General features: G+C 42.4%; 1 protein-coding gene across 1 annotated transcript; it reads right to left on the bottom strand.

Moving 5' to 3' along the window:
* Positions 1-148: 148 nt before the first annotated feature.
* On the bottom strand, positions 149-26,933 carry setdb1b (SET domain bifurcated histone lysine methyltransferase 1b). The gene is made up of 25 exons (XM_022217753.2): positions 26,819-26,933; positions 25,667-25,870; positions 25,165-25,331; positions 25,051-25,085; positions 23,770-23,896; positions 22,893-23,063; positions 21,803-22,004; positions 19,136-19,209; positions 18,861-19,051; positions 18,508-18,637; positions 16,390-16,612; positions 15,546-15,659; positions 15,165-15,468; positions 13,278-13,539; positions 12,090-12,180; positions 11,886-12,002; positions 11,623-11,792; positions 9,112-9,336; positions 6,706-6,876; positions 5,427-5,557; positions 4,792-4,811; positions 2,083-2,201; positions 1,743-1,999; positions 1,580-1,668; positions 149-343 (listed from the first exon to the last, which is right to left on the bottom strand). The coding sequence occupies exons 1-25, from the start codon at positions 26,833-26,835 to the stop codon at positions 226-228; spliced, it is 3,729 nt and encodes a 1,242-aa protein (XP_022073445.1). The 5' UTR covers positions 26,836-26,933; the 3' UTR covers positions 149-225.

Below are 26,933 nucleotides of genomic sequence, written 5' to 3'. Positions count from 1 at the left end.
CTGATCAAATATGAACAGAACGCACAGTTTAAAGCTGCAAATGTAATCTGAATTTACTCTGCGCAATAATTATGAATAAATAAAGACAGAAGAGGTTTAGACTCACCTGAACGTCTGATTAACGATAATAAAAGCAGCAGGATCCGTGTTCGGTTGGAGAAACGAGTTTTATTGAGACGTAAAGAAACAAGTAGAGGATAAAACAAATAAAAGGTGAATAAAAGATCAGAGCAGCCGGCCTCGACACTCGGTGGATCCACAGCAGCACAGCAGCACCTTCCCCTCCACGCTGCCCACCTCGTAGTTATAGTCCCAGGTGAGCTCCGTACCTGCCCGGATACGCCTGCAGCAGCCAATCACAGCGCAGCGTCGCCGTGGAAACAGAACAAACATTTGAATCTTAATCAAATTCAAACAACAGAAATTAACAACTGGTTTCAGAGTGAAGCAGCGACATGCAGCCTTTTGTGTCTCTTTGTGGTCGTTCTGTGCCTCTTTGTGGTCGTTCTGTGTCTCTTTGTGGTCGTTTTGTGTCTCTTTGTGGTCGTTTTGTGCCTCTTTGTGGTCGTTCTGTGTCTCTTTGTGGTCGTTCTGTGTCTCTTTGTGGTCGTTCTGTGTCTCTTTGTGGTCGTTTTGTGCCTCTTTGTGGTCGTTTTGTGTCTCTTTGTGGTCGTTTTGTGTCTCTTTGTGGTCGTTTTGTGCCTCTTTGTGGTCGTTCTGTGTCTCTTTGTGGTCGTTCTGTGTCTCTTTGTGGTCGTTTTGTGTCTCTTTGTGGTCGTTTTGTGTCTCTTTGTGGTCGTTTTGTGCCTCTTTGTGGTCGTTCTGTGTCTCTTTGTGGTCGTTCTGTGTCTCTTTGTGGTCGTTCTGTGTCTCTTTGTGGTCGTTCTGTGTCTCTTTGTGGTCGTTCTGTGTCTCTTTGTGGTCGTTTTGTGTCTCTTTGTGGTCGTTCTGTGTCTCTTTGTGGTCGTTCTGTGTCTCTTTGTGGTCGTTTTGTGCCTCTTTGTGGTCGTTCTGTGTCTCTTTGTGGTCGTTCTGTGTCTCTTTGTGGTCGTTCTGTGTCTCTTTGTGGTCGTTCTGTGCCTCTTTGTGGTCGTTCTGTGTCTCTTTGTGGTCGTTCTGTGTCTCTTTGTGGTCGTTTTGTGTCTCTTTGTGGTCGTTTTGTGTCTCTGGTCGTTCTGTGTCTCTTTGTGGTCGTTCTGTGTCTCTTTGTGGTCGTTTTGTGCCTCTTTGTGGTCGTTCTGTGTCTCTTTGTGGTCGTTCTGTGTCTCTTTGTGGTCGTTCTGTGTCTCTTTGTGGTCGTTCTGTGTCTCTTTGTGGTCGTTTTGTGTCTCTGGTCGTTCTGTGTCTCTTTGTGGTCGTTCTGTGTCTCTTTGTGGTTGTGTTGTATCCATTTGTCTCTTTTTGACAATTTTTTAAGTAAAACACATCTAAAAAGATATTTTTGACATCTTTTAAGCTTTTTTTGGTGAAGTTAAATGTTACTAAATGAAATCTACCAGTTCCTTGGGTTTGTACAGTTTCTTAAATAGGACACGGTTAAATTCACGGATGTGTTGCTGTAGAAAGTGAAGGAACTGACTTGCTGGCGAAGAAGGCCACCCAGGGGAAGCGTAGATCATGAGTGTCCACGAAGACGTTCTGGACGAACAGGTTGGGACTGCAGCTGTGCTGTAACCAGGACAGAAGACAGGCTTAATATTCACACAGGACTGTCCAACACCATCAATGATGGCTGTTCTTACGTTGAGGTAGCGTCCCAGGTTCCCCTCCAGCTTGGCGTCGATGATGTAGCAGGACTCCTCCCCGTCAAAGAACAGCCGGGTGTTCTTGCTGGGAGTGTTGTCTCCTCCTCCCGTCTGGCTGTGCTGTCCAGCTTTCCCTCCCTGACCTCCAGGACCTCCTCCTCCTCCAGAAGCTCCGGTCTTCACCATCAGGCCGTGACTGGTCTTCAGGGCGATTCCACGGGTGGATTTAACGGCCACCTGCTTCTTAGTGACACCTGATAGAGCAGAGACAGTGAGACTCCATCACCAGGACCATCACCAGGACCACATGGATCAACCAGGAGCTTCCTCTGGTTACCTGGAGGAACCTTCTCTCTCTCCTTGTTGTCATCAGATCCGGAGCTGATGGTCTGAACATCATCGCTGTCGGAGAGCGTCATCACGTCCTGCTTCTTCCCCGACTCAGACTTCATTTGGCTGCAAAGAACCAGAAACAAACCCAACATTTAGGTTCTACAGGAGGCCCTGGACTTGTTCTACGGGAGGCCCTGGACTTGTTCTACGGGAGGCCCTGGACTTGTTCTACAGAAGGTCCAGCTGCCATCCATTCCACCTGATGACTCTGGAGTAGACGACCTGCACTGCAGCCCTGTTCTCCCCGCCTCCTGACCTCCCTGATTGGTCCACCCTCCAGCTCCCCTCCACCTCTGACCAACCACACACAGCCACTACCACACCTGTTGGCTGTGTACCTGCAACCATGCTGTTAGTCTGGGCTGGTATCTGTGTCCAGTCCATCCTGGTGCCTCTCAGTGTGGTCATGTGTTTGTATGTTGATGTGTGTCAGTCTGTAGACGTGTGGTTGGGTTGGTGAGTTCTACAGACACTTTGGTCTGGAGAACCTCTTGGTGAGTTCTACAGACACTTGGTTCTTGGTGAAGAAGCCATTTGTGTTTTGAGTCTTTGTTCCCTGTGTGGTCAGTGAGTGTGAATGTGAGACACCAGTTTTGTTTCCTTAGTTTTTTCACTCTTTGTGTTAGTTTTGTTCCTGGTGGTGGGTGTTGCTGTTGTACTTAGGTTTGGCTAGGGAGTTCAGTTGCTTTGTTTTGGGTTTAGATAGTTTGAAAACTCTGTTAGCCTTCGTTTAGTTATATTCTGTTCTTTGGTTTAGCAACACTCACCAGTCTTGTGCTCATTGTTGTCACTTTTATGTTCCTTTACCACTGAGCAATAAAAACCTTCACCTAAACAACATTCTGGTTATTTCTGTTACATCTGGCCTCTACAGGTAGAAATACCAACGACTGTCATGCATGTACGAATCATTTTATAGAAGATAACAGAACATGTTGACCTGTTCTACAACCTGATCTAATGATCAGTGTTTCTGTTCCCAGAGTGTCATTTAATCTAATTTCACTTCCATGGTGTGTTCCCTGAAGGAACAATTATCCATGTTCTTTTATTTTGAAGTTTATTGCTGACAGTTGTCATTTCCTGTCTATTATTTTGATGTCTAGCCTTAGACCCCTACGTCTCTCTGATATGTAAACATCACAGAGGAAATGTTGTAATTAACTTCATTTTTGGACTACCTGGTTCAGTGTAAAGATTTATTTACCCGTATTTATGTGGCTGGATTTAGGTTCATTTTTAAGTGAATGTTCTAAAAGAAAACAGAAGTTTTACTGACATATGGAATCACTTTAGATATTTTTAAAGAGTTTTTGGGAAGATATTTACTCATTTTTTGAAAATATTTACAATCATTTTCTTTCCAAATTTAGGGGATATTTTTAAAATAAAATTTTTAAGGGAAACTTAAGGAATTATTGGAATTTTCTTCCTGAAGTTTAAAGTTTGAAAATGTGGGAATAAAAATATATTTCCACAGTGAAACTTCTGATGTCCACATTTTCAACATTTTTGGGAAACCTTTGAACATTTTTTGGTGGAAAAAGTAAATGTCAAAAATGTTTAAGAACATTCACATAAAATCAACCAAACTCCAGCAAATTTCTCTGGATTTTGGCGATTTATTGCTGATTTTTTCCGTCTTACAGCGCCGTGTGACGACGTATTCATCCACTCCGCTCATTAACTAGTTCCATGTAACCAGTTCTGACGTAACGATGAAACGCCGTAGGTCGAGGACGCCGTAAACTGAGGACCTCCTGTATTGATAGCGGAGCTGCAGAACTATGGATTCATAAAACATGTTTGACAGAACGGATCGACGGATTATGAAGCTGCTGATTATCAGGGAGGAGATCTGGAGATTTTCTGACCATCTACGCCGTTTATTTATGAACCGATGCTCAAACTAAGTGCAGTATCTGAGCTGGCCTCTCAGAATACGGCATCCACAGCTCTTATTGATCACTGATCAGTTATCATCACACGATCAACAGCTGATTGTTTCCACAGAGAGAGAGGAGCACATCTGCAGAGTGCTGCTACAGCTCTAACAAACATGTCTTTGGTGGTGCTATTTTGCTAGCGATGCTATGCTAATGCTATCACTAAGAGGTTAGCATGCGGCTAACGTGTTTCTCAGATCAACTTTGACTCCGTTCACAACCTGCAAAAACAAAACTTAAACATCGACACAAACTGGGCCATTAGCTGCTTTCTGCTAGCAGCTAAGCTAAGCTAGCCACAGATTACCCTGAAGTAATGCTTTGAGATGTCGCCCTTAGCTGTAGTTGCTATTATGTGCAATATCTTATAACAATGTATATAAGAAAAGTTTCCTATCCTTAGATGTGTATATTTCTTACCATCTTTATTATCTTTTACTTGCACCTTTCGTGGCTTTTTTTACCCCTCTGTTTGTTCCTAAGAGCTCTGTAACGGTAAATTTCTCCTTTGTGAGATCAATAAAGTCTATCTTATCTTATCTTATGATGGAGGAGTCTGGTAATGAATGAAAGTTCCTGCTGCCACACAGCTCCACAGATCAGTTATTGATTGTTCTGAATTACCAATAATCAATAATAGCCTTGAAACATCCACATCAGTCTGAAAAACAAAGTAGGAAAATGTTCATTAAAGCGTTCCAACTCACCTTTTAGTGTCTCCAGCGTCCTGTGATGGAAAACAGACAGAAATGTTATCAGTCACTTCTTATAGCAATCATCCAGAGCTGGAGGACGTTTTACATCCCATAATACACGTTTTAAATCCTCAGTAGTTGTGGAAAATATCAAATATAGATTAAATGTTTGTTAAATATTAAAATATTTATAAAATCCCAAATAAGTCTGGAGTTCCCCTAAAGTCTCTCGTCCTCCTGATGACCAAACTGGATCTCTGATGAAACAGAATCTAATTTAAATCGACTTTGGTTATTTTTTCATTCATGTCTCTGTAATTGTGGGAACATTTTTTAATCGACATAATAATTATTATTCATGGAACGCTTCCCACAACATGTTAGCAGAACCTGGTGATGAGGTTTCTGTCGTTTTCTGATGAGACACGAGAATCGAGACATAAAACGACAAAAACAACAGAAAACGTGGAATAAAAATGCTGCCATTGATGAGGAATCTGAGCCTATTATTGATCACTATGGAGCAGAAAGATGGGAAAGAGGAGGCTGATTTTTCAGTTCTGGAATGATCCTTTGGTTAAATAACTCAGGATTTCATCTTCATCTCGGTGTAAAAGCTCTAAAATGTGACAGTCTTCTCTACTTGCCTTCTTCAGCCCCTGGCTCGTCAGCCAGGAAGCCACTTTACTTTTTCCCGTCTCCTCTGGCATCGATGGCGGTTTCTCCTCCTCAGCTCCTCTGACTGAAGCGCTCAGTCCATCTTTACTGTCCTGACTCCCTGCAGCGACAGACACACACAGAAATCCTTCAAACAGCTTCAAATCCACACTGAGGCGCTGCAGGAAGCTTAAAGTTTGTCCTTAACTCTGTGCTGTGAGTCTGTAGCCCTGCTGTGGTCCTCAGGGTCAAACTGAACCGTTTGAGTTCAACTTCTGATGTCCACATTTTCAACATTTGTGGGAGAAAAGAAATGTTAAAAATGTTTGAAGAACATTCACATAAAAATCAAACAAAATCCAGCAAATTTTTTAAGTGAACGTTCTTCAAGGAAACATCAGACGTTTTACTGATAAATATGGAATCACTTCAGATTTTTTAAGGATTTTTTTTGGAGGATTTCTGCTCATTTTTTGAAAATATTTACAACAATTTTCTTGTCAAATTTGGGGGAATTTTTTTAATATAAGTAAAACTTTTAAGAAATTATTGAAATTTTCTTCCTGAAGGTTTTGCAAATTTTCAGAAATTTGGGTAATTTTTTCTCTGAATTTTTTTATTTTTTTCAGACGAGGAAACAACATTTTTGGAGGCTTTAAATGAGAACAGGAGGCTTAAAACTACACCATAGCAGGAGAGAAAACTGCAGTTTAAGAAGATTATTTCCATCACTAAATCAGTGAAAATGAGCATCACAAACTCCCAGAGCCTGAAGTAACATGAAAACGTAAAAAATATGTTTCATGTATTTTACATCTACTGTTCAGATTTTACAGTTTTAACTTTACAGCACTTTGGTGTTTTAGAAATAAATCTGACGTTTGCGTCTTACTAGTGGCAAAAACTCAACAACAACCGTTAATTATTTACCTGTGAGCCTCCGTTTTTCTGACTGACGGTGTTTTTCGTGGCTCTGCTCACCACATTTGTCTCGATGCCACTTTTTCTCCTTCACAAAATGAAATCCAAGTAAAAGCTCCCTCATTTGGACTCAGTTCAGGAGACTGAGCTCCTCACAGGTGGAGTTTTAGCCGTTTATAAAGCAGGACTTAGAGGAAGCGCTACAGGAGCACTGGGAGCAGAGCATCGCTGCACCAGCACAACTACAGCCAGGACTGTTCTTAATCAAATGGAACTTCCTGATCGTACCTCGTCTATACATCCTCTCAGGTCCTCGTAAAGCTGATGTGTGGTCAGAAAGCAGCTCACCTTCCTTGTTGCCCTTGAGCTGCCCCCTAGTGGTGTAACTCCTCCACACCGAGCTGGAGCTGTAGCAGTTTTCCTTCACAAACGTGTCGTCTGAACTGTCGCTCTCGTCTTCGCTCTTCGAGTCTTTGTCCTCGTCGTCGTTGCTGTCGCCGGACGAGCTCGGACTCTGGGCTGAGAGCAAAGAAAACAGAAAAGGAAGCTGCAATTAACAGTTAGTCTCTGGATGATCGGAACGAGTTGTTTGGTCGATAAAATGTCTTTAAATGGTTAAAAATGTGGATCATAGTTTCTTCAAATGTCTGGTTTAGTCCTAAGATCTTCAGAAACCAGAAAATAGTCACATTTAAGGAGCTGCAATCACAGAATTTAATGTATTTATATTTTTAAATGACTGCGAATAGCTGTGTGTCGTCTGCATAACGTGTGATGTTTATGTTAAAACAGTCCTTCCAGGATTTCGTGGGCGTTTCTGGTGATTGTTGCGGCCGAAAATGCCTGAATTCGAGGCAGCTTTTCTAAAAAATTGCAATAAAAGTTGCGATGTTTTAAGCTTATTTATTGTGATGAAATTGCAGGGGGCAGTGACAACTGCTAAAAAGCTGCATTTTTTCCAGCTTGTAGAACATGTTTCAACGCTGTAACTGACAATATTTATTCCGAAAATAATTATTTAACGTTCCGACCCGTTTCCACAAAAGACACACCACAGTGGGACATTAGCAGCAGATACTGGTTTAACATGATGTGACCTAACTATGCAGGGGGAGACAGGAACTGATGGGACTCAGAAACACCCCCACAATTTAATCAGCTGTTCCTTGTGTCATTTCCGATACGTCCACAGTGGTAGATTTGTAGTAGGATCACAATCATGTGATCGTCAGCAGGCCGCTGAGGTAGCGTTCGCTTGTTGCCATGGTTACCGTGCCGCTATCAGACGCCGTGCCGCTATGAATCGTTAAATCGGTGGATCCAAACTTTAAGCCGTATCACTGCTGAAGTCTAATCATTTGGTCCTTGTGTCATTTCTGACCCTGAAAACTTCATTTAAATCCCTGAGTCTGTTTCTGAGTGATGTTGGTAACAGAGGAAGGATTCACACACGCTGATCGTCACATAACTCCACCGTGTTCTTAGGTGGAATAATTAATCTAATTTACCTTCATTCTTTCAGTGCTCTAACGGATCTGGATGCAACAGTTTCCTTCATGGTGATTTGTCTGGTCTGTTGTCTGATCATTTCAGTCGTTCTAATATGTTTTAACAAAAAAAGTGTATCAATCGATGATTTTCTTTTTTTGTATTCCACCACAGTGTTGCACGGTTGTAAAACAGTTTAGCTCTGCTTTGATGAAGAACATCAGTGAATTAATTGTTTATCACGGTCTTCAGCAGTAATTTTTGTTGGTAAATCAGAGACATTAGTATCGCACATGTCTGCATCTTCAAACCATAAACAGGAAGTGAATTCGGTGACGTACGTGCATTAGGTTTGCGCTAGAGGTGTTCTGATTGGTGGAACTCACGGGAGGCGGGCCAAAATTGCGGGAAAGTTGCGGTGATTGGACAAAATTGCAAGGCCACACAAAATTCATGGAGATTGGTTGATTTCGCGTGAATTCACGCGATCGCAACATGCGAATTCCTGGAGGGACTGATTAAAACCTCCCATGGATTCTCCCAGACATTTTGTATATTTTGTCATTTTATCCATTTTTTTGTCATTTTGTGTATGTTTGTTGTCATTCTGTGCAGTTTCCTGAATTTTTGTTGTCAATTTGTGTCATTTTGTTTGTTTTTGTCGTCATTTTGTCTGTTTTTGTTGTCATTTTGTGTTTTGTTGTAATTTTTCTGTCATTTCGTTGTCGATTTGTGTTGTTTTGTGTCATTTTATGTATTTTGTCGTCATTTTGTGTTGTTTTGTGTCATTTTGTACCATTTTGTGTATTTTTGTTGTGCTTTTGTGTCGTCTTTGTTGTCATTTTGTTCCAGGCTGGCATGACATTTTTTACTTCTGTTCAGTTTTTTGTCCTAACTGTGGATACTATGGTTTGTAAGCTATCCTCAGTGTTCGCTATCAGCAGTGTGTCGTCTGCATAACGTTTGATATTTGTGTTATAACCTCCGACAGATGCTCCCAGTCAGCCTTATTGTATCTTCCTTATGGTGTTTTCAATGTACAAGAAGAACAGGTCAGGTGACACATCCCTGTCCGAGTTCTCATTTTATTGGTTGTTTTTTTTACAGACTTTTGATCATTTATAAATCCTTTCCATCTCTGTTTACGTCCTGCAGCATCTGGATTATTGCTTGATGTTTTACTTTGTGTAATAATAGAACATAGGTATCTAATGGAAACTGAGAGCATCAATAAATCTGAGCAGCTCTGATTGGGTTCTAACTCACCTTTCTTTGACGGTCGCCCCACCGGGTTGGCCGATACCAAAGCAGACGGCTGGATTTTGATCCTGGAAACGTCCACGCCGCTTCCCTCGCTGTCCGAACAGTGAGCCTCGCTTTCGTAGCCCTCCTTGAAGTTCTCCACGCTCTCGATGTGGTCCAGGTTGGCGAAATACTCGTCGCCCATCTCCAGACCTTCTTTGTCGGCGAAGTCGTCTGTTAGGATTTTACCTGGAAAGAAGAAGTCGACTCAGGTTTAAAAACACTCTGGAACTAATACGGGTTGTTAAGGCCGACACTGCTGACAACTGGTAATCAAGAAAGGCTAACAGTCGACATTGGGAATCAATATCCGTTAGACATTATCTTCTACCAGCATTTGATAGCAGAGAACCTGTCATTCCTTCATTAATGAGGATAGCTGAATATGCACACTAGCATTAGCAGAGAAGACATCAGCGCATCGTGTAACGGTAGGACGTTCTCCACTGTTACTGAACCATCGATTAGTTGAAATCATAAAGAGTTTTGTGAATCTTTCTCTGTTCTGTCATTTTTATAGTAACTAAAGCTCAAATCTTAAAGCATGGCACTGTTTCAGCGTAATCTGTAGCTGCCTTCTAACTTAGCTGCTAGCCCTTAGCGTAGCTTTAGCTGCTGTGAAAGCAAGTTTGTTTCTTGTTCAGACTTGTGCAGGATAGAACAGAGAGTTAAAGTTAACATGACTTTTGAAAGGTGTTACGGGGTCACAGATAGCGTTAGCCGCAAGCTAAGAGACACAGCTAACCTTTAACATTAGCCTAGCATGGTCAGCAGAAAATGCTGCAGCTGCACGACACCAACAGGTGAATTATTCTGGTAACACTGAACTGCATTTTCCAATTACTCCAAGGTGGGAATGTCAGTAGGTAGGTAGGTCTGTATGTAGTAAGTCAGTGGGTAGGTAGGTCGATGTGTGAGTAGGTAGATCAGTAGGTCATAAGGTCAGTAGGTAGGTAGGTAGGTCTGTATGTAGTAAGTCAGTGGGTCGGTAGGTAGGTCGGTAGGAAGGTCGGTAGGACGTAAGGTAAGTAGGTCGGTCGGTCAGTAGGTGGGTAGGTCAGTAGGTAGGTCGGTCAGTAGGAGGGTAGGTCAGTAGGTCATAAGGTAGGTAGGTAGGGAGGTAGGTCGGTCAGTAGGTGGGTAGGTCAGTAGGTAGGTAGGTCATAAGGTAGGTCGGTCAGTAGGTGGGTAGGTCAGTAGGTGGGTCGGTCGGTCAGTAGTTAGGTGGGTCGTAGGTAGGTGTGTGGGTAGGTTGGTCGGTTGGTCAGTAGGTCGTAAGGTCAGTAGGTCGGTCCGTTCATCAGCAACAATCCTCTAAAACAGACGAACAGATTTGGATAAAATTTCCAGTGAAGGTCAGAAATGACCAAGTGATCAGATTCTGGCAATGATGCAGCTTTTAGTCAGGACCCACAGATTTCTTAAAGATTTCTGTATCATTGCCAGATAGCAGCACGGCGTCACTGTAACCATGACAACCAGTGAACACGACATCAGCTGCATGCTGATGATCACATGACTGAATGAGCAGCCTCGGAGGAGGACTGAGCTCTGAGGGCTTTTCTAGTTGGCATTATTTTTATTGATCAATTATTGCCTTTGTCTTCCCTCTGAATTTACTCTGTGGTCTCTGGCAATGTTACCTGTCCAGGTGAAGCTTCACCCTCGGTCAGCTGGGACAGACTCCAGGCCTTCTATATGAAAATGAATAATTGACGGATGGTTGGAAGGAAAGGTAGCAAATACCACTGAAGGTTTAATAAACTCCAGACTAACTTCTTCTTGGTAGCACCACTCTGACCTACTTCCTCATTTGGTCACACCTTCCTCCTTGTCACATGCTAAACACATCACGTCTTTCCGCTCCAAAACAAAGGGAAAGAAGTCATTTTCATTTATTAATGCTGACAAACATGCATATTAAAAGAGGAATTCATCACTAAAATGCTGACATGGATCTGATGTGTTTTAATTGATGCAAGTTCTGGTGCAGAGACTTGAGTCTGAAGGTTTGCCAAAGGACTCCCTACATACAGAGCCATGGAAAAGTATTTGCCCCCTTCTCGAATCTATTGAATGACACGTTAATGACTTTATTTCTCATCTGTTCTTGAATTTCTTTGGATCATTTAGTTGCAGCTTTTTGAGATCTTCTGGTTGACTTCATTGAGTCAGACAGGTTCTGGGCTGAACAGGTCTGGAGGTCATCAGGTTTGGGTGTGGTCAGTCAAACTGAACTCCAAAAAATGTGATTAGCCACAGTTAACTTATGATTTAACAAGGGGGGCAGTTACTTTCTCACATAGGGCCAGGTAGGATTGGATAGCTTTAAATCATCATTTAAAATCCAATAAAGTCCAATAAGAACTTGAGAAGGGGGCAAATACTTTTTCAGGGCGCTGTGGTTCACTGTACAGCAGTCCTAGACACCAGGAGGGAGTGAGTGGATGGTTTCAGTCTAGGTTTGTTCCTCACCAGCGTAAATGCAGACGAAGGAGCCCTTGGCCACATCGTCCAGACACCGGATGCCCCAGCCTTTGTTCTGGGTCTTGAAGAGCTGCAGTCGGACCTGCAGGCCGTGCTGCACCAACCGGTTGGTACACATCTGAGTGCAACACTTGCACCTTTTATTGCACTCGTAGATCCTGCGGGAGAGAGAACAGGCGAAAGGTAATGAAAGCTCTGAATTAGCTGCTTAAATATGTTCTTCTGGGGAGGGATGTGAGAACGGATCTGACCCTGTGGGCAAACACTCCTCTAATCGCTTGTGCAGATATCCGGCATTGGAGTTGATCTGTCCTCCAGGGGTGCAGCCTGTAGCCTGGAGGGTCAGCTGGTGGCACGAACACTTGGACCTGGAATCAAAAAAGGCATCTTCAGAGCGTCAGGAGATGGACAGGAACCAGACAGACGGCGGGTCACGGATCAGAGGTTTCACTAACTTGTCTCGGCAGCCGTCAGTGCAATCGCAGCCGACCAAGAAGTCTGCGCTGGTGTTGATCGACACGCCGCCTTCAGGGATTCGTTCTTTGCCTTGAAGAGAGGAGAAGCACATCTATCAGCCGTGATGATGAAGACGTGGAGGCTTCCAGTCTAAGTTTAGTCTCATTTAGAACATCCCAGGTCCTTCAAATCCTTAGAGGAGAATGTCCCCTGGACAAAGTTCTAGAGTAGACCTACTGACAACTGGACAGCTGTCGGTAGGTCTACTCTAGAACTTTCTCCAGTTGTCAGTAGGTCTACTCTAGAACTTTCTCCGGTTGTCAGTGGGTCTACTCTAGAACTTTCTCCAGTTGTCAGTAGGTCTACTCTAGAACTTTCTCCAGTTGTCAGTAGGTCTACTCTAGAACTTTCTCCAGTTGTCAGTAGGTCTACTCTAGAACTTTCTCCAGTTGTCAGTAGGTCTACTCTAGAACTTTCTCCAGTTGTCGGTAGGTCTACTCTAGAACTTTCTCCAGTTGTCGGTAGGTCTACTCTAGAACTTTCTCCAGTTGTTGGTAGGTCTACTCTAGAACTTTCTCCAGTTGTCGGTAGGTCTACTCTAGAACTTTCTCCAGGTGTCGGTAGGTCTACTCTAGAACTTTCTCCAGGTGTCGGTAGGTCTACTCTAGAACTTTCTCCAGGTGTCGGTAGGTCTACTCTAGAACTTTCTCCAGGGGATGTTCTCCTTTCCAGTCTTTAAGTTTAGTCTCACTTAGAACATTCCAGGTCATTGAAGTCCACAGAGGTGGGTCCACATTTATCACTTTTTAATGGACTTTTCCATCATTTGTGAGCCTCAGAACTTCATCAGTCCAGCAGATAGAACCACGACGTTTAGGACAAGAAACATATCTGAGTTCTGGTAAAAACTGCAACCACAATAACTAAAAAAACCTGGAAAATTACCACACAAAGAGACCAAACCACCCAAAAAGGGTTGACATCACCACAAAGACACCAAAATGTTCTCCGTTTCTGAGCCATGCAGCATTTATTTTATTAAACTTTGTTGTTTTCATCTCTAGCACCACCCAGAGCCCTTAAAACTGCCACAAAGTTTAAAGAACATGGTGAGATTACTGGGATGATTTGGAAAAGGAGGGAAGTCATGTTTTGTCTAAAACAATGACTGGCCCGATTGTTCTTACTGTAGGCGACTTGAGGGGGCGCCGTAGTGTCGATCTCGTTGACACAGGACAGCGGGATGTCCTCCCTCCCGCTGGTGATGTCTGGAATGTAATAGAAGGGCCGCTGAGGCTGGAAGGGCCGGTCCACCAGAACGTAGGGGTCCAGGCAGAACATCTCCAGGAAGATGAAGTCACAGCGGGTCTGAAAGAGGTACTGCTGGATCTCCCCCATGTTCCGGAGACAGAGTCCACACGGGGCCTTGTAGATGACGTGGAACGACATCTGAAAGGAAATGTAGGAATATAGTCAACCCTGTGGGTCTGAAAGACGCTCCACCTTTAGAAAGATCCACAAAACAAAACCATTTATCAGCCAGAAACGGTGAGAACACCAAGAATCTGTGGATTCTCAGCTTCACAAGAAAACTGATCATCTGGAATTTTAGCCACATTTAAGCTTAAAATAGAAAAGTTTCATCAAAATCACTTCATTCCACCTTAAAATAAACCACCAGAAGAAAACAGATCTGAGCCTAAAATGGGAACATTTTATGGAAATCAGTTTATTCCTCCACCAAGGAATGCCGTTTCGTCGTCTTTTACCGTTTTAACTTTACAGCACTTTGGTTTTTAAAGGTGTTTTAGAAATAAATCTGACTTTTCCATCTTACTAGTGGGCAAAACCTCAACAACCATTAATGATTTAAGCCTCCTGTTGTCCTCACTTACAGGCACTAAAAATATCGTTTCTTTGTCTGGAAAAAAATTAAACTCAGCAAAAAAATTCCCCAAATTTCTGAAAATTTGCAAAACCTTCAGGAAGAAAGTTCCAATAAAAATCTAAATTTCCAAAAAACAAGAGAGTTTCCAGATTTTTATGTGAATGTTCTCAAAGAAACATTTTAATATTTCTTTTTTTTCAGAAGTTTGACTGTAAAATACTTTGTTTTCCACATTTTAAACTTTAAACCAGTCTGACCTACAGGACAGCATGAGGGTTACCTGTGAGCCTCCGTTTTTCTGACTGACGGTGTTTTTCGTGGCTCTGCTCACCACATTTGTCTCGATGCCACTTTTTCTCCTTCACAAAATGAAATCCAAGTAAAAGCTCCCTCATTTGGACTCAGTTCAGGAGACTGAGCTCCTCACAGGTGGAGTTTTAGCCGTTTATAAAGCAGGACTCAGAGGAAGCGTTACAGGAGCACTGGGAGCAGAGCATCGCTGCACCAGCACAACTACAGTGGAGATTTAAATCAGTTTTTGATTTTCACTGCACTACAGAACACGGTGGGGTTATGACGATCTGTCTGTTTGTCCAGGATGTTTTATTTTCCTCTCAGGATCAGTATTAGATAAGTGTAGATCATTTGGAACCAGCTTTGGGACATTTTGAACAATTTATAAATCGTTTTGCACAAGTTTTTGTCTTTTTGAGCGCCTTTTTTCCAGTCGTTTTTCACATTTTTACATTTTTGGGGCAAATTTTCGGTCCCTTTCAAGTAAAAGCTCTTCATGTTTCCATCCTCTCCACTCTGCTCATCATCAGTAGATGTTCCACCATGCTGGATGACATGAATTTACTCAGAATGGTTGAAAATTTGTCCAAAGTGACTCCAACATGTTTCTGATCCATGCTGCTTTTATTTATTCATCCAGTAGCTTTGGTTTTCCTCTCAGGATCCGTTTGAACAGATCTGGACTCATTTTGGACAAATTTTCAACCATTCTGAGCAGATTTATGTCATTCTGGACGCTTTTTCTCCTACACTTTTGTCATTTTCACCTTTTTACAGCCTCTGCTAACTCTTTATTGATCCAGTTGAACGGATCAGTAAATGCTGGATGGACCTCCACCAGCCTGCTCCTCTGTTCTCTGTTCCTGCTGCGTTTGTTTTCCTCATCCGTTACCTTGCGGTTGACTTTGCGTCGTCCCGTCATGCGTCTGAAGTCGTACAGCAGCGGGGTGAGCAGCGGGTTCTTTCCTCGGTGCACGTCCGGTAGGGCCGGTCGGACCCGGTTCAGGCAGGCGGGCTGACAGGTGTGAGCCAGGTAGAAGATGCGGTCGGTGGGGGCTCGGTAGGAGGGCTGGTGAGGGATGGAGGCCACGGTGTGGGAGACGGCGGGAGGACCGGGAGGCAGCGAGGGAAGCTGCCTCTGGAACTGCTGGGTGAACGGAGACGTGGGCGTGTTCGGGGGGCTCAGGATTCTCCCACTGTGGGTTCAAAGAAAACTCAGAGTGAGATTAATGTGCCGGGAAACATCCGGAGGTACGAGGACAGGTGGACTCACCTGGAGAAGCTGCTGGGACTGGAGGACAAAGACTGCATGACTTTAGAGGCGTGAGTGCCGCCGACTCCTGGAACAAACGGAGACGTGCTCTTCTTCGCCATCTGATGTTTATTCCTTCAAAACAGGAAGAAAATGAATAAAATCCAGTCTGGAAACAGTGCAGCTGCTGCTTCAAGACTCAGAGAAAAAAACAAATGTCGGAATAAGAGAGAGCGTTCCAGCTGTTCACCTTAAACCCTCGTGTTGTCCTGTGGGGCAAATCTGAAGTTTGCAAACGTGGAAAAAAAGATTTTTTTTCTCACAGTGAACCTTCTGATGTCCACATTTTCAACATTTATGGGACATTTTGAACAATTTTTGGTGGGAAAAAATGTTTCAACAACATTCACATAAGAAACAACTAAAATCCAGTGAATTTCTCTGGATTTTGGTTGATTTTTTTCTCAATGTTCTTAAGAAAACAGAAGTTTTACTGACATATATGGAAGGACTTTAGATATTTTTAGGATTGTTTGGAAGATTTTTACTCATTTTTAGAAAACATTTACTTGATTTTCTGGCCAAAATTTGGGGGATTTTTTAAACTAAAACTTTTAAGGACACTTTGAAGGAATTACTGGAACTTTCTTCCTCAAGGTTTTGCACATTTTATCTCCTTAAAGCTCATATCTGTGTGGAGAGCTGCAGTCTCAGATATCTACACTTTAATTCTTCTTCTCATTCATAATGTCTCTGCTTCCTGTCTCTTCAGCAGACCTCCATTGTCCTTTGTAGAATCCTAGATGCAGCCTGAACCGGTCAGACTGCTGTAAACATCTGGAATGAACGGCTGTTGGTGACTCACTCTAGTCGTGGAGGCTGAGGAGGCTGAGCAGGTGGAGGTGTGTGCTGGAGCTGCTGGAGCTGCTGATGCTGCTGGAGCTGCTGAATCTGAGCCAGGGGTCTCTGCTGATGCTGAGGTGAAGGTGGCGGCTGGGTGGGCGGAGCCTGAGGAGATTTAACAGGTGAGGCTCCAACATGGCCGTCGCTGGTGTACTGGACCACCGGACCTTTACTCCTCAAAGCTCCTGCAGGACCAAGAAGAAGAAATGAGGTCCAGACAGGACTGTTGGTGTTTAACTGGTCTGAAAACTCGTGCACATTAAAACCAGGCACGTGCACGCTCGCCACTTTGGAGGCAGTCACTGATCACTCTGATGTTGTACTGCAGTAAAACCACCAGCAGCAGTGATGAACACAGGAGAGGTTTGATGGCCGATTAACAAATGTTTTTATCTGACAAAGTTATTCAGAGGGATCGTTCCACCCTCATGTCCTCCTGTGGGTCAAATGGACCCGATTTAAAGTTTAAAATGTGGATAAGAAATCGGTATTTTCAAAGTGAAACTTCTGATGTCCACATTTTAAACATTTTGGGACATTTCTGAACATTTTTGATGGAAAAAAGGTTTCAAAAAATGTTTAAGAACATTCACATAAAAATCAACCAAAATCCAGCAAATTTATGTGAATGTTCTTAAAGAAAATATCAGAAGTTTCACTGACATATTTGGAATCACTTTAGATATTTTTAGGATTTTTTACTCATTTTCTAAAAATATTTGTTTCATGCCACATTTGGGGGATTTTTTTTAAATGAAACTTTTAAGGGAAACTTTAAAGGAATTATTGGAATTTTCTTCATGAAGGTTTTACACATTTTCAGTAATTTGGGGATTTTTTGTGCACGTTTTTCAGACGCCTGTAAATGAAGACAACAGGAGGGTTAACCTGGATGACATGTTTCCACTACAGGTGTGTGTGTTAGTGGTCCAGGTGTGTGTGTGTGTGTTAGTGGTCCAGGTGTGTGTGTGTGTGTTAATGGTCCAGGTGTGTGTGTGTGTGTTAATGGTCCAGGTGTGTGTGTGTGTGTTAATGGTCCAGGTGTGTGTGTGTGTGTTAGTGGTCCAGGTGTGTGTGTGTGTGTTAATGGTCCAGGTGTGTGTGTGTGTGTTAGTGGTCCAGGTGTGTGTGTGTGTGTTAGTGGTCCAGGTGTGTGTGTGTGTGTTAATGGTCCAGGTGTGTGTGTGTGTGTTAATGGTCCAGGTGTGTGTGTGTGTGTTAATGGTCCAGGTGTGTGTGTGTGTGTGTGTGTGTGTGTGTGTGTGTGTGTGTGTGTGTTAATGGTCCAGGTGTGTGTGTGTGTGTTAGTGGTCCAGGTGTGTGTGTGTGTGTTAATGGTCCAGGTGTGTGTGTGTGTGTTAATGGTCCAGGTGTGTGTGTGTGTGTGTGTGTGTGTGTTAATGGTCCAGGTGTGTGTGTGTGTGTTAATGGTCCAGGTGTGTGTGTGTGTGTTAATGGTCCAGGTGTGTGTGTGTGTGTTAATGGTCCAGGTGTGTGTGTGTGTGTTAATGGTCCAGGTGTGTGTGTGTGTGTTAATGGTCCAGGTGTGTGTGTGTGTGTTAATGGTCCAGGTGTGTGTGTGTGTGTGTGTGTGTGTGTGTGTGTGTGTGTGTGTGTGTGTTAATGGTCCAGGTGTGTGTGTGTGTGTTAGTGGTCCAGGTGTGTGTGTGTGTGTTAATGGTCCAGGTGTGTGTGTGTGTGTTAATGGTCCAGGTGTGTGTGTGTGTGTGTGTGTGTGTGTTAATGGTCCAGGTGTGTGTGTGTGTGTTAATGGTCCAGGTGTGTGTGTGTGTGTTAATGGTCCAGGTGTGTGTGTGTGTGTGTGTGTGTGTGTGTGTGTGTGTGTGTGTGTGTGTTAATGGTCCAGGTGTGTGTGTGTGTGTTAGTGGTCCAGGTGTGTGTGTGTGTGTTAATGGTCCAGGTGTGTGTGTGTGTGTTAATGGTCCAGGTGTGTGTGTGTGTGTGTGTGTGTGTGTTAATGGTCCAGGTGTGTGTGTGTGTGTTAATGGTCCAGGTGTGTGTGTGTGTGTTAATGGTCCAGGTGTGTGTGTGTGTGTGTGTGTGTGTGTGTTAATGGTACCCATGTGGGGCCGGGTCCTCTGCTGTCCTGCCAGCTTCTTCTCCTGAGCGTTTGCTGTGGTCATCTTCAGGTTGAACATGGGCTCCAGTCTGGTGGATCCTCTGTAGATCCACTCGCTCCTCTTATCATCCTGATCCACACAGAAAGTCACATCATTATTATTAAATAGGATGATGCAGGTGTGGACTGACGTGCACAGAAGTGTAGACAGACTGACAGCAGCTGTCCGTCACTAAGCTCCGCCCTTAAAGCGGCGACTAGTTTGTCATTATTTAGTCAGAGTTTACTGCTCATGTTGGTTGTTTGATGGAGAAGAGCTGTGAGTGAAGGCTCTGGGGTTAACCGATTCATACCAGGAACAGGATCTTGACCAGGCTGCCGTCCACCTCCTCCACTTTGCTCTTCCACCAGGTCCCCTCCCACTCGGTCTTGATGATCTGTCCGACCTTCAGCAGCACCATGGGCCGGCTGGGATACGCCGTGATGTACTCCTCGATGAAGTCTCTGCACGATGCGTCCTCGATGTCCTCCCAGGTCCGCTTCACTGCCAAAACAACCCACCATCTTTAACCAGTTAAACACAACTTAGCTCTTTATTTAACCTCAGAATGTGGACGTTTAGTCTCACGTGGACGGCAGACGGGGTAGAGCTCCGGCAGCGTGACGTACGAAGCGTAGCCGTCGTCGAAGAAGATCAGAAACCTGAGACAGAAAAAATGGAATCAACCAGCAGCTCCTTCTGCTCAAACATCCACAAATAAACATTCAGATTCTCATTCCTCAGACTACAAACTCTGGATAAAATGCTATATGTGGGATTTTAGCTTCAAATATGTTCTGAGATAAAATGTTTTTAAATCTGCCCGTCGACTCGATTTAATCAGGTTTATTCTCCTTAAAACAACAACATGTGAGGGACTCTAAAGATAAAAACCGGGACGTTTCTCTCTTATTTCTCATCACATCATTGATCCACAATCTGGAGTATTGGACAAATAAATCAAATAATATTACAGTTGATGTGTAATATTTCATTATTTGTAATGTGTAATATTTAATTTTCATCTCAGTGTTTTATTAACAACTATATTTTCTTTTCCTGTTCTATTTTGGTCATTTAAGGTTTTGTATTTTATTCCAGTCATGGATCAGACTTACATCTTTTTGTTTTCTATTTTTATCCACTGCATTTCGGATGTAATTTGTTTTAAATAATTAGGTTTTATCTTATCGTATCCTGTCGTTTCATCGTATTTAATTGTATCTTATTGTATTGTATTCTACGCTATCAACTATTTTATCAGATCTATCTTATCGGCTGTCGTTTATTATATCTCATATCTTGTAGTATTTATTATCATAACGTGTCTTATCGCATCCTGTCATCTTATGTCTTATTGTGTTTTATGGTATCATGTCTGTGTTATTGGATCTTATTTATCAGATCTCATTGTGTCTTTTTGTACCCTATGGTATCTTATTATATTTCATCTTATCTTACTGTGTCATATGTAATCATATCTCATCTCATTCTATCTTACTCTATCATGTCATCTTACATCTCATATCTTACACATACACACGTGGACAAAATTGTTGGTACCCCTCAGTTAAAGAAGGAAAAACCCACAATTCTCACTGAAATCACTTGAAACTCACAAAAGTAACAATAAATAAAAAATTATTGAAAATTAAATAATCAAAATCAGCCATCACTTTTGAATTGTTGATTAACATAATTATTTAAAAAAACAAACTAATGAAATAGGGCTGGACAAAAATGATGGTACCCATAACTTAATATTTTGTTGCACAACCTTTTGAGGCAATCACTGCAATTAAACAATTTCTGTATTTGTCAATGAGCGTTCTGCAGCTGTCAACAGGTATTTTGGCCCACTCCTCATGAGCAAACAGCTCCAGTTGTCTCAGGTTTGATGGGTGTCTTCTCCAAATGGCATGTTTCAGCTCCTTCCACATATGTTCAATGGGATTCAGATCTGGGCTCATAGAAGGCCACTTTAGAATAGTCCAACGCTTTTCTCTCAGCCATTCTTGGGTGTTTTTGGCTGTGTGTTTTGGATCGTTGTCCTGTTGGAAGACCCATGACCTGCGACTGAGACCAAGCTTTCTGACACTAGGCAGCACATTTCTCTCCAGAATGCCTTGATAGTCTTCAGATTTCATCGTACCTTGCACACTTTCAAGACACCCTGTGCCAGATGCAGCAAAGCAGCCCCAAAACATTACTGAGCCTCCTCCATGTTTCACCGTAGGGACAGTGTTCTTTTCTTCGTATGCTTGGTTTTTGAGTCTATGAACATAGAGTTGATGTGCCTTACCAAAAAGCTCCAGTTTGGTCTCATCTGTCCAAAGGACATTCTCCCAGAAGCTTTGTGGCTTGTCAACATGCATTTTTGCAAATTCCAGTCTGGCTTTTTTATGAGTTTTTTTCAGCAGTGGTGTCCTCCTTGGTCGTCTCCCATGAAGTCCACTTTGGCTCAAACAACGACGAATGGTGCGATCTGACACTGATGTACCTTGGCCTTGGAGTTCACCTTTAATTTCTTTGGAGGTTGCTCTGGGCTCTTTGGATACAATTCCAACGATCCGTCTCTTCAATTTGTCATCAATTTTCCTCTTGCGGCCACGTCCAGGGAGGTTGGCTACTGTCCCGTGGGTCTTGAACTTCTGAATAATATGAGCCACTGTTGTCACAGGAACTTCAAGCTGTTTAGAGATGGTCTTATAGCCTTTACCTTTAAGATGTTTGTCTATAATTTTTTTTCGGATGTCCTGGGACAATTCTCTCCTTCGCTTTCTGTTGTCCATGTTCAGTGTGGTACACACCTTTTCACCAAACAGCAGGGTGACGACTTGTCTCCCTTTAAATAGGCAGACTGACTGATTATGAGTTTGGAAACACCTGTGATGTCAATTAAATGACACACCTGAGTTAATCATGTCACTCTGGTCAAATAGTTTTCAATCTTTTATAGAGGTACCATCATTTTTGTCCAGGCCTGTTTCATTAGTTTGTTTTTTTAAATAATTATGTTAATCAACAATTCAAAAGTAATGGCTGTTTTTGATTATTTAATTTTCAATAAATTTTTATTTATTGTTACTTTTGTGAGTTTCAAGTGATTTCAGTGAGAATTGTGGGTTTTTCCTTCTTTAACTGAGGGGTACCAACAATTTTGTCCACGTGTGTAACTGTATCTTATTGTACTGTATGACATTCTATTTCATCATATGATATCTCATCGTATCTCTCCAGGTTTCTTCCACCCACCTCATGCGGTTCTTGTTGTTGGGCATCTCAGCCACTATTCCAGCGTAGAGCCACACCAGGTTTCCATCCTTGTACCTGGCCACCACTCGAGCTCCGACGTAAAGACTCTCCAGGGTGGGATTATAGTCGAAGGCCACGTGGTTCCCAGACAGCAGACTCTTTCCTTTATCGAACTTCACTTTGTACTTACAGACACCGTTTCCTGATCATCCAGAATAAAGAGAAGCATTACAAACTGATCCAGAATAAACAGCAGAGCTAAAAACTGATCCAGAATAAAGAGCAGAGCTAAAAACTGATCCAGAATAAACAGCAGAGTTACAGACTGATCCAGAATAAAGAGCAGAGCTAAAAACGGATCCAGAATAAAGAGCAGAGTTACAGACTGATCCAGAATAAAGAGCAGAGTTACAGACTGATCCAGAATAAAGAGCAGAGTTAAAAACTGATCCAGAATAAACAGAGGAGTTAAAAACTGATCCAGAATAAAGAGCAGAGTTACAGACTGATCCAGAATAAAGAGCAGAGTTAAAAACTGATCCAGAATAAACAGAGGAGTTAAAAACTGATCCAGAATAAACAGCAGAGTTACAAACTGATCCAGAATAAACAGGAGAGCTAAAAACTGATCCAGAATAAACAGCAGAGTTACAAACTGATCCAGAATAAACAGGAGAGCTAAAAACTGATCCAGAATAAACAGCAGCGTTACAAACTGATCCAGAATAAAGAGCAGAGTTAAAAACTGATCCAGAATAAAGAGCAGAGCTAAAAACGGATCCAGAATAAACAGCAGAGTTACAGACTGATCCAGAATAAACAGGAGAGTTACAAACTGATCCAGAATAAACAGCAGAGCTAAAAACTGATCCAGAATAAACAGCAGAGTTACAAACTGATCCAGAATAAAGAGCAGAGTTAAAAACTGATCCAGAATAAAGAGCAGAGCTAAAAACGGATCCAGAATAAACAGCAGAGTTACAGACTGATCCAGAATAAACAGCCGAGTTAAAACCTGATCCTGAATAAACAGCAGAGCTAAAAACTGATCCAGAATAAACAGAGTCGCTCAGAGGTGTGGAGGACTGACCCACGGGGTTGATGGCCACCAGGGCTCCTCGGTGCCATGTTTTGGTTCGTTTCTTTCCCAGGATGTTCATCCCGACTTTGAGCTCGTCTTCGGTCACGTTGGGGTTGGGTTGGGTCATGGCCTGAGACTGGATCTGGGACACGAACACTGCTGGGGCCGAGTTCTGGATCCCTGCAGGAGAAGAAGGTCGAGGTTTAGCTGAACTCAGGGTTTCTGGAAAGGGAACAAATCTGAAATAATCAGGATTCTCACCAACTAGGAACAGTTATGAAGACATCTGTCAAACTGTAGCTTCATATATCAAATACTTTCTGACATAAAATGTTTTAAAAATCACCTGAAATATGAAAAACAGCTTTCATGTCATTTTACAAACTGAGTCCTTGTGGATGAGTTCTGAGTCATTTAAGGTCCATTTTATTCACTGATTTAGTGACATTTTGGACACTTTTTCAGTAATTATGGACAGTTTTTAGTAATTTTAAACAGTTTCTACCTAATTTTAGATTATTTGAGTCATTCTGGACACTTCTTTAGTCCCTACAGACCATTTTTGATCCAATTTGGGACGATTTAACTGATTTTGGAGAAGTTTTGGAAAATTTGATCCAATTTTATTTATTATATTTCAATATGAACAACTGATATTTAATTTTAGATAAACATTTTTCAAAATCCAAGTTTTGTCTTGTGAATTGAATTTTTCCCAAAATGACTCAAAATGTGTCAGAAACGAGTTAAAATGACTAATTTACAAGAATTCTATTTATTTCCTGATATTATCAGTAATCTGACTTTGAGCGTCGTCTGTGAATTCCAGGGAAGAAGCTGCTCTAGAATGTGGATGATCTGAGACGGGATGAGGAGAAGTTCTCACCTGTAGGAGCAGAAGGAGGTCCTGCAGGTCGGACCAGTGGAGCTCCTGCTGAAGGTTTACTGACCATCTGGACCAACTTGTGCACCTGCTGGGAGCTTTTCTGCAGCGCCGCCGAGGCTTCCTTCAGCTAGAACAGGACAAACCTTTCATCAGTCCGTCCCTCTGCTAACCAGAGAAGCAGCCAGAACAAAACACTTTGAGTTCTTTCATTCTTTAACTAAACTCAGCGGACAGATCTGATCACTACTGGGAACACAGCTGCACCAGGAAGAGCAGAATTTATGGATTTTACACCATCTGGCTTCAATAAACGGTTCATTTCTGGACTATTTTAAATAAATGTTTAATTCATGCTTAAACATCACAATGAAGGGCCACAAAAAGGTGAAGCTTCAACAGTTGGTCTTTTCTTCCAGGTTCATTCAGGTGTTTTTGGTCTTAAGCCTCCTGTTGTCCTCATTGACCAAAAAATATCGTTTCCTTGTCTGAAGAAAATCCAAAAATTCAGCAAAGAAAATTAAAAGTTTCCCTCAAAAAATTATTTAAAAAAAATGTACAAAAATGCTAAAAATATCTAAAATGATACTGCTTTCCACATGTTCAAACTTTAAATTTGCAAAATCTTCAAAACATAAAAATCAACCAAAATCCAGTGAATGTTTTTCTGAACGTTCTTTAAGAAAATATCAGAAGTTTTACTGACAAATATGGAATCACTGTGGATAGTTTTAGGATTTTTGGGAAGATTTTTACTCATTTTTAAAAAAATATTAATAAGGGTTTTCTTGCCAAATTTGAGGGATTTTTTTAAAGAAAAAATTTAAGGAATTATTGGAATTTTCTTCCTGAAGGTTTTCCAAATTTTCAGAAATTTCGGTAATTTTTTGCTGAAGTTTTGGATTTTTTCAGACAAGAAACAATATTTTTTGATGCCTGTAAATGAAGACAACAGGAGGGTTCAATGAATCAGTAAACTGGTGTTAAAATCATATTTCAGGCTTTCAGGGACGTTTTTAACCCTGGTGGTGATTTATTCTGGACAGCCCTTTGTGTGTCGTTCTAATGTGCTGAGGTGATCTAAAGCAGAAGATCTGGTGTGAAGGAGGAGGACAGAACAACGTCTAGCAGCAGCTTATTGCTCCACATCAGATCTGATCAGACAGGGTTCAAACTCAGACACTCCATCAGTTTTTTCAGAACCTAAAACCTGAAGCAGGTCTGAACTAAAGTGAAAAAGAAATGAAATAAAAACCGTAAAGAACAGACGTGTGTTGATCTCACCACTGGATCTTCAGCTGGTTTCTTTGGAGGAACCACTGAGCAGAAGACAAACACATCGTTAGTCACTAATGAATGGAGGTGAATGCTTCTAACGACCGACCAATCAGGACTCACAGCAGCCCACAGCGATGACATCATCGTCGTCGTCGTCGTCTATCTCGATGACCTCAGACGACAAGACGCCTCCTCCTCCTCCCTCGTCCTCTGAGCTGCTCTCTCGGTAAACCAGGCCGTTCCTCCGATACGTGGCCTTCACCAGCTTCTCACACTCCTGGATGGACCTGCAGAAGAACACGAAGAAGGAGGAGGAGACGATGGATGAAGGTAGAAAACCTCAACCCTAAAACTCTGACACGGACCTGAAGAAGAAGGAGAAGAAGGAGAGGAAGAAGAAGAAGAAGGAGAGGAGGAGAACCAGGAGCTGAAGGCAGCAAACCTCAACATCTGGAGATGTTAAAGAAAGCAGCACAGACGGCTTGAGATCCACTGATAATACGTATAAATGAAACTATGTAGAAGAAGCAGTCCTCTCTGGTTGGACAGGTGTACCTAATGAAGTGGACTTAGTGTATAGAAACGTGTGCGACTGAATGAATAAAAGGAAAAGAGTCCTCACTGGTTGGCGTCCATCAGCAGCTTCTCCGTCCTGGCCTCCTCCTCCTCCTTCTGCTCCACCCATTCCTTCAGCTCCACCAGCTGGGCCTTCTTCTTCTGGACCATCTCGCTCTTCTCCACGGCGTCCTCGATCCATTTCTTGAGCTCCTCCAGGGAGACGCCCAGTTCCTCCTCCAGACTGGAGTCCCATCCGTCCACCTCCATCCTGATGGGAGACAGACGTTTCAAACCAACCAAACTCTGCAGATGCCGTCAAAGTTCTTTACGGAACTCTTTGGGTTCTTCATTCTCTTTTACAATCTCTTTATTGTTTTCTTCAGATTTTATTGATTTCCAATCTTTTTTTCTTTTGAGCTCTTTTGGATCAAATGTTTTGTCATTTTCAATCTCTTTTTCTTGTTTTTGGATCATTTTTTTGTCTTTTTTGGTCATTTTTAATCTCTTTAGTTTTTTTTTGTCAATTTCAATGTTTTTGTTCTTTTTGGTCTAACTGTTGCTCATTTTTAATTTCTTTTTGATATTTTTTTAATCATTTTTTGCCATTTTCAGTCGTTTTGTTGTTTTTTGGTCAGTCATTGTATGTTGTGGCCACATGTTTGCAGAAACAGCTGAAAACCTTAACATGTGCCACAATAATAAACGTAAATAATAAACCTGACTACTAATCCTGATTGATTCCTGCTGGTTTAAATCCAACCCTGTGAGGTGAAAACATTCAGCGGCTTCACTGGAACATGTGCTGCTGTTTTTTAGGATCTTCTCTCACAGAAAAACTTCAGAAAACCTCTAAAATCTGCTTTATTTTAGCCCGTTAGCCGGTCTGACTGAATGAACAGCACCTGGATGGACAGTTAGCCTGCTGCTGGTTAGTTAACGGCTTCAGAACAAACCACCCGGGTTAGTTTAGTCCAGGTTTAGAGCAGAAACTACGAACTTTAAGCAGCAGAACTTCTTTATCAGGGGGAAAGCTGCGGCGCGAGGAGACGCGGCTAACCAGTTAGCTTAGCATTAGCAGCTAAAACAGCCTCCTCTGCACACAAACCGATGAAAGAGGCGCTAAAAACAAGCAACACGGCGCCGAGTGGAGCTTCTTCCACGCCAACATCCGCCAGTGAACGCAAAGATTCGCTCAGAAACACAGAAACAGACTCACCGCTCGCTGCTCTCCATCCCGGCGGTTCTAGCTGCTAATGCTAGCGGCTAGCTACAATGGGGAGGGCGCGCTTTTTTCACCGAGGCACACGGAGTAGGCGGGTGTTAGGCAGCTC

The sequence above is a fragment of the Acanthochromis polyacanthus genome, chromosome 12, assembly GCF_021347895.1.
Source record: "Acanthochromis polyacanthus isolate Apoly-LR-REF ecotype Palm Island chromosome 12, KAUST_Apoly_ChrSc, whole genome shotgun sequence".
In the NCBI taxonomy this organism is placed as follows: domain Eukaryota; kingdom Metazoa; phylum Chordata; class Actinopteri; family Pomacentridae; genus Acanthochromis; species Acanthochromis polyacanthus.
The sequence above is the reverse complement of the archived record's forward strand: the minus strand, read 5'-3'. Positions and strand labels throughout refer to the sequence as shown.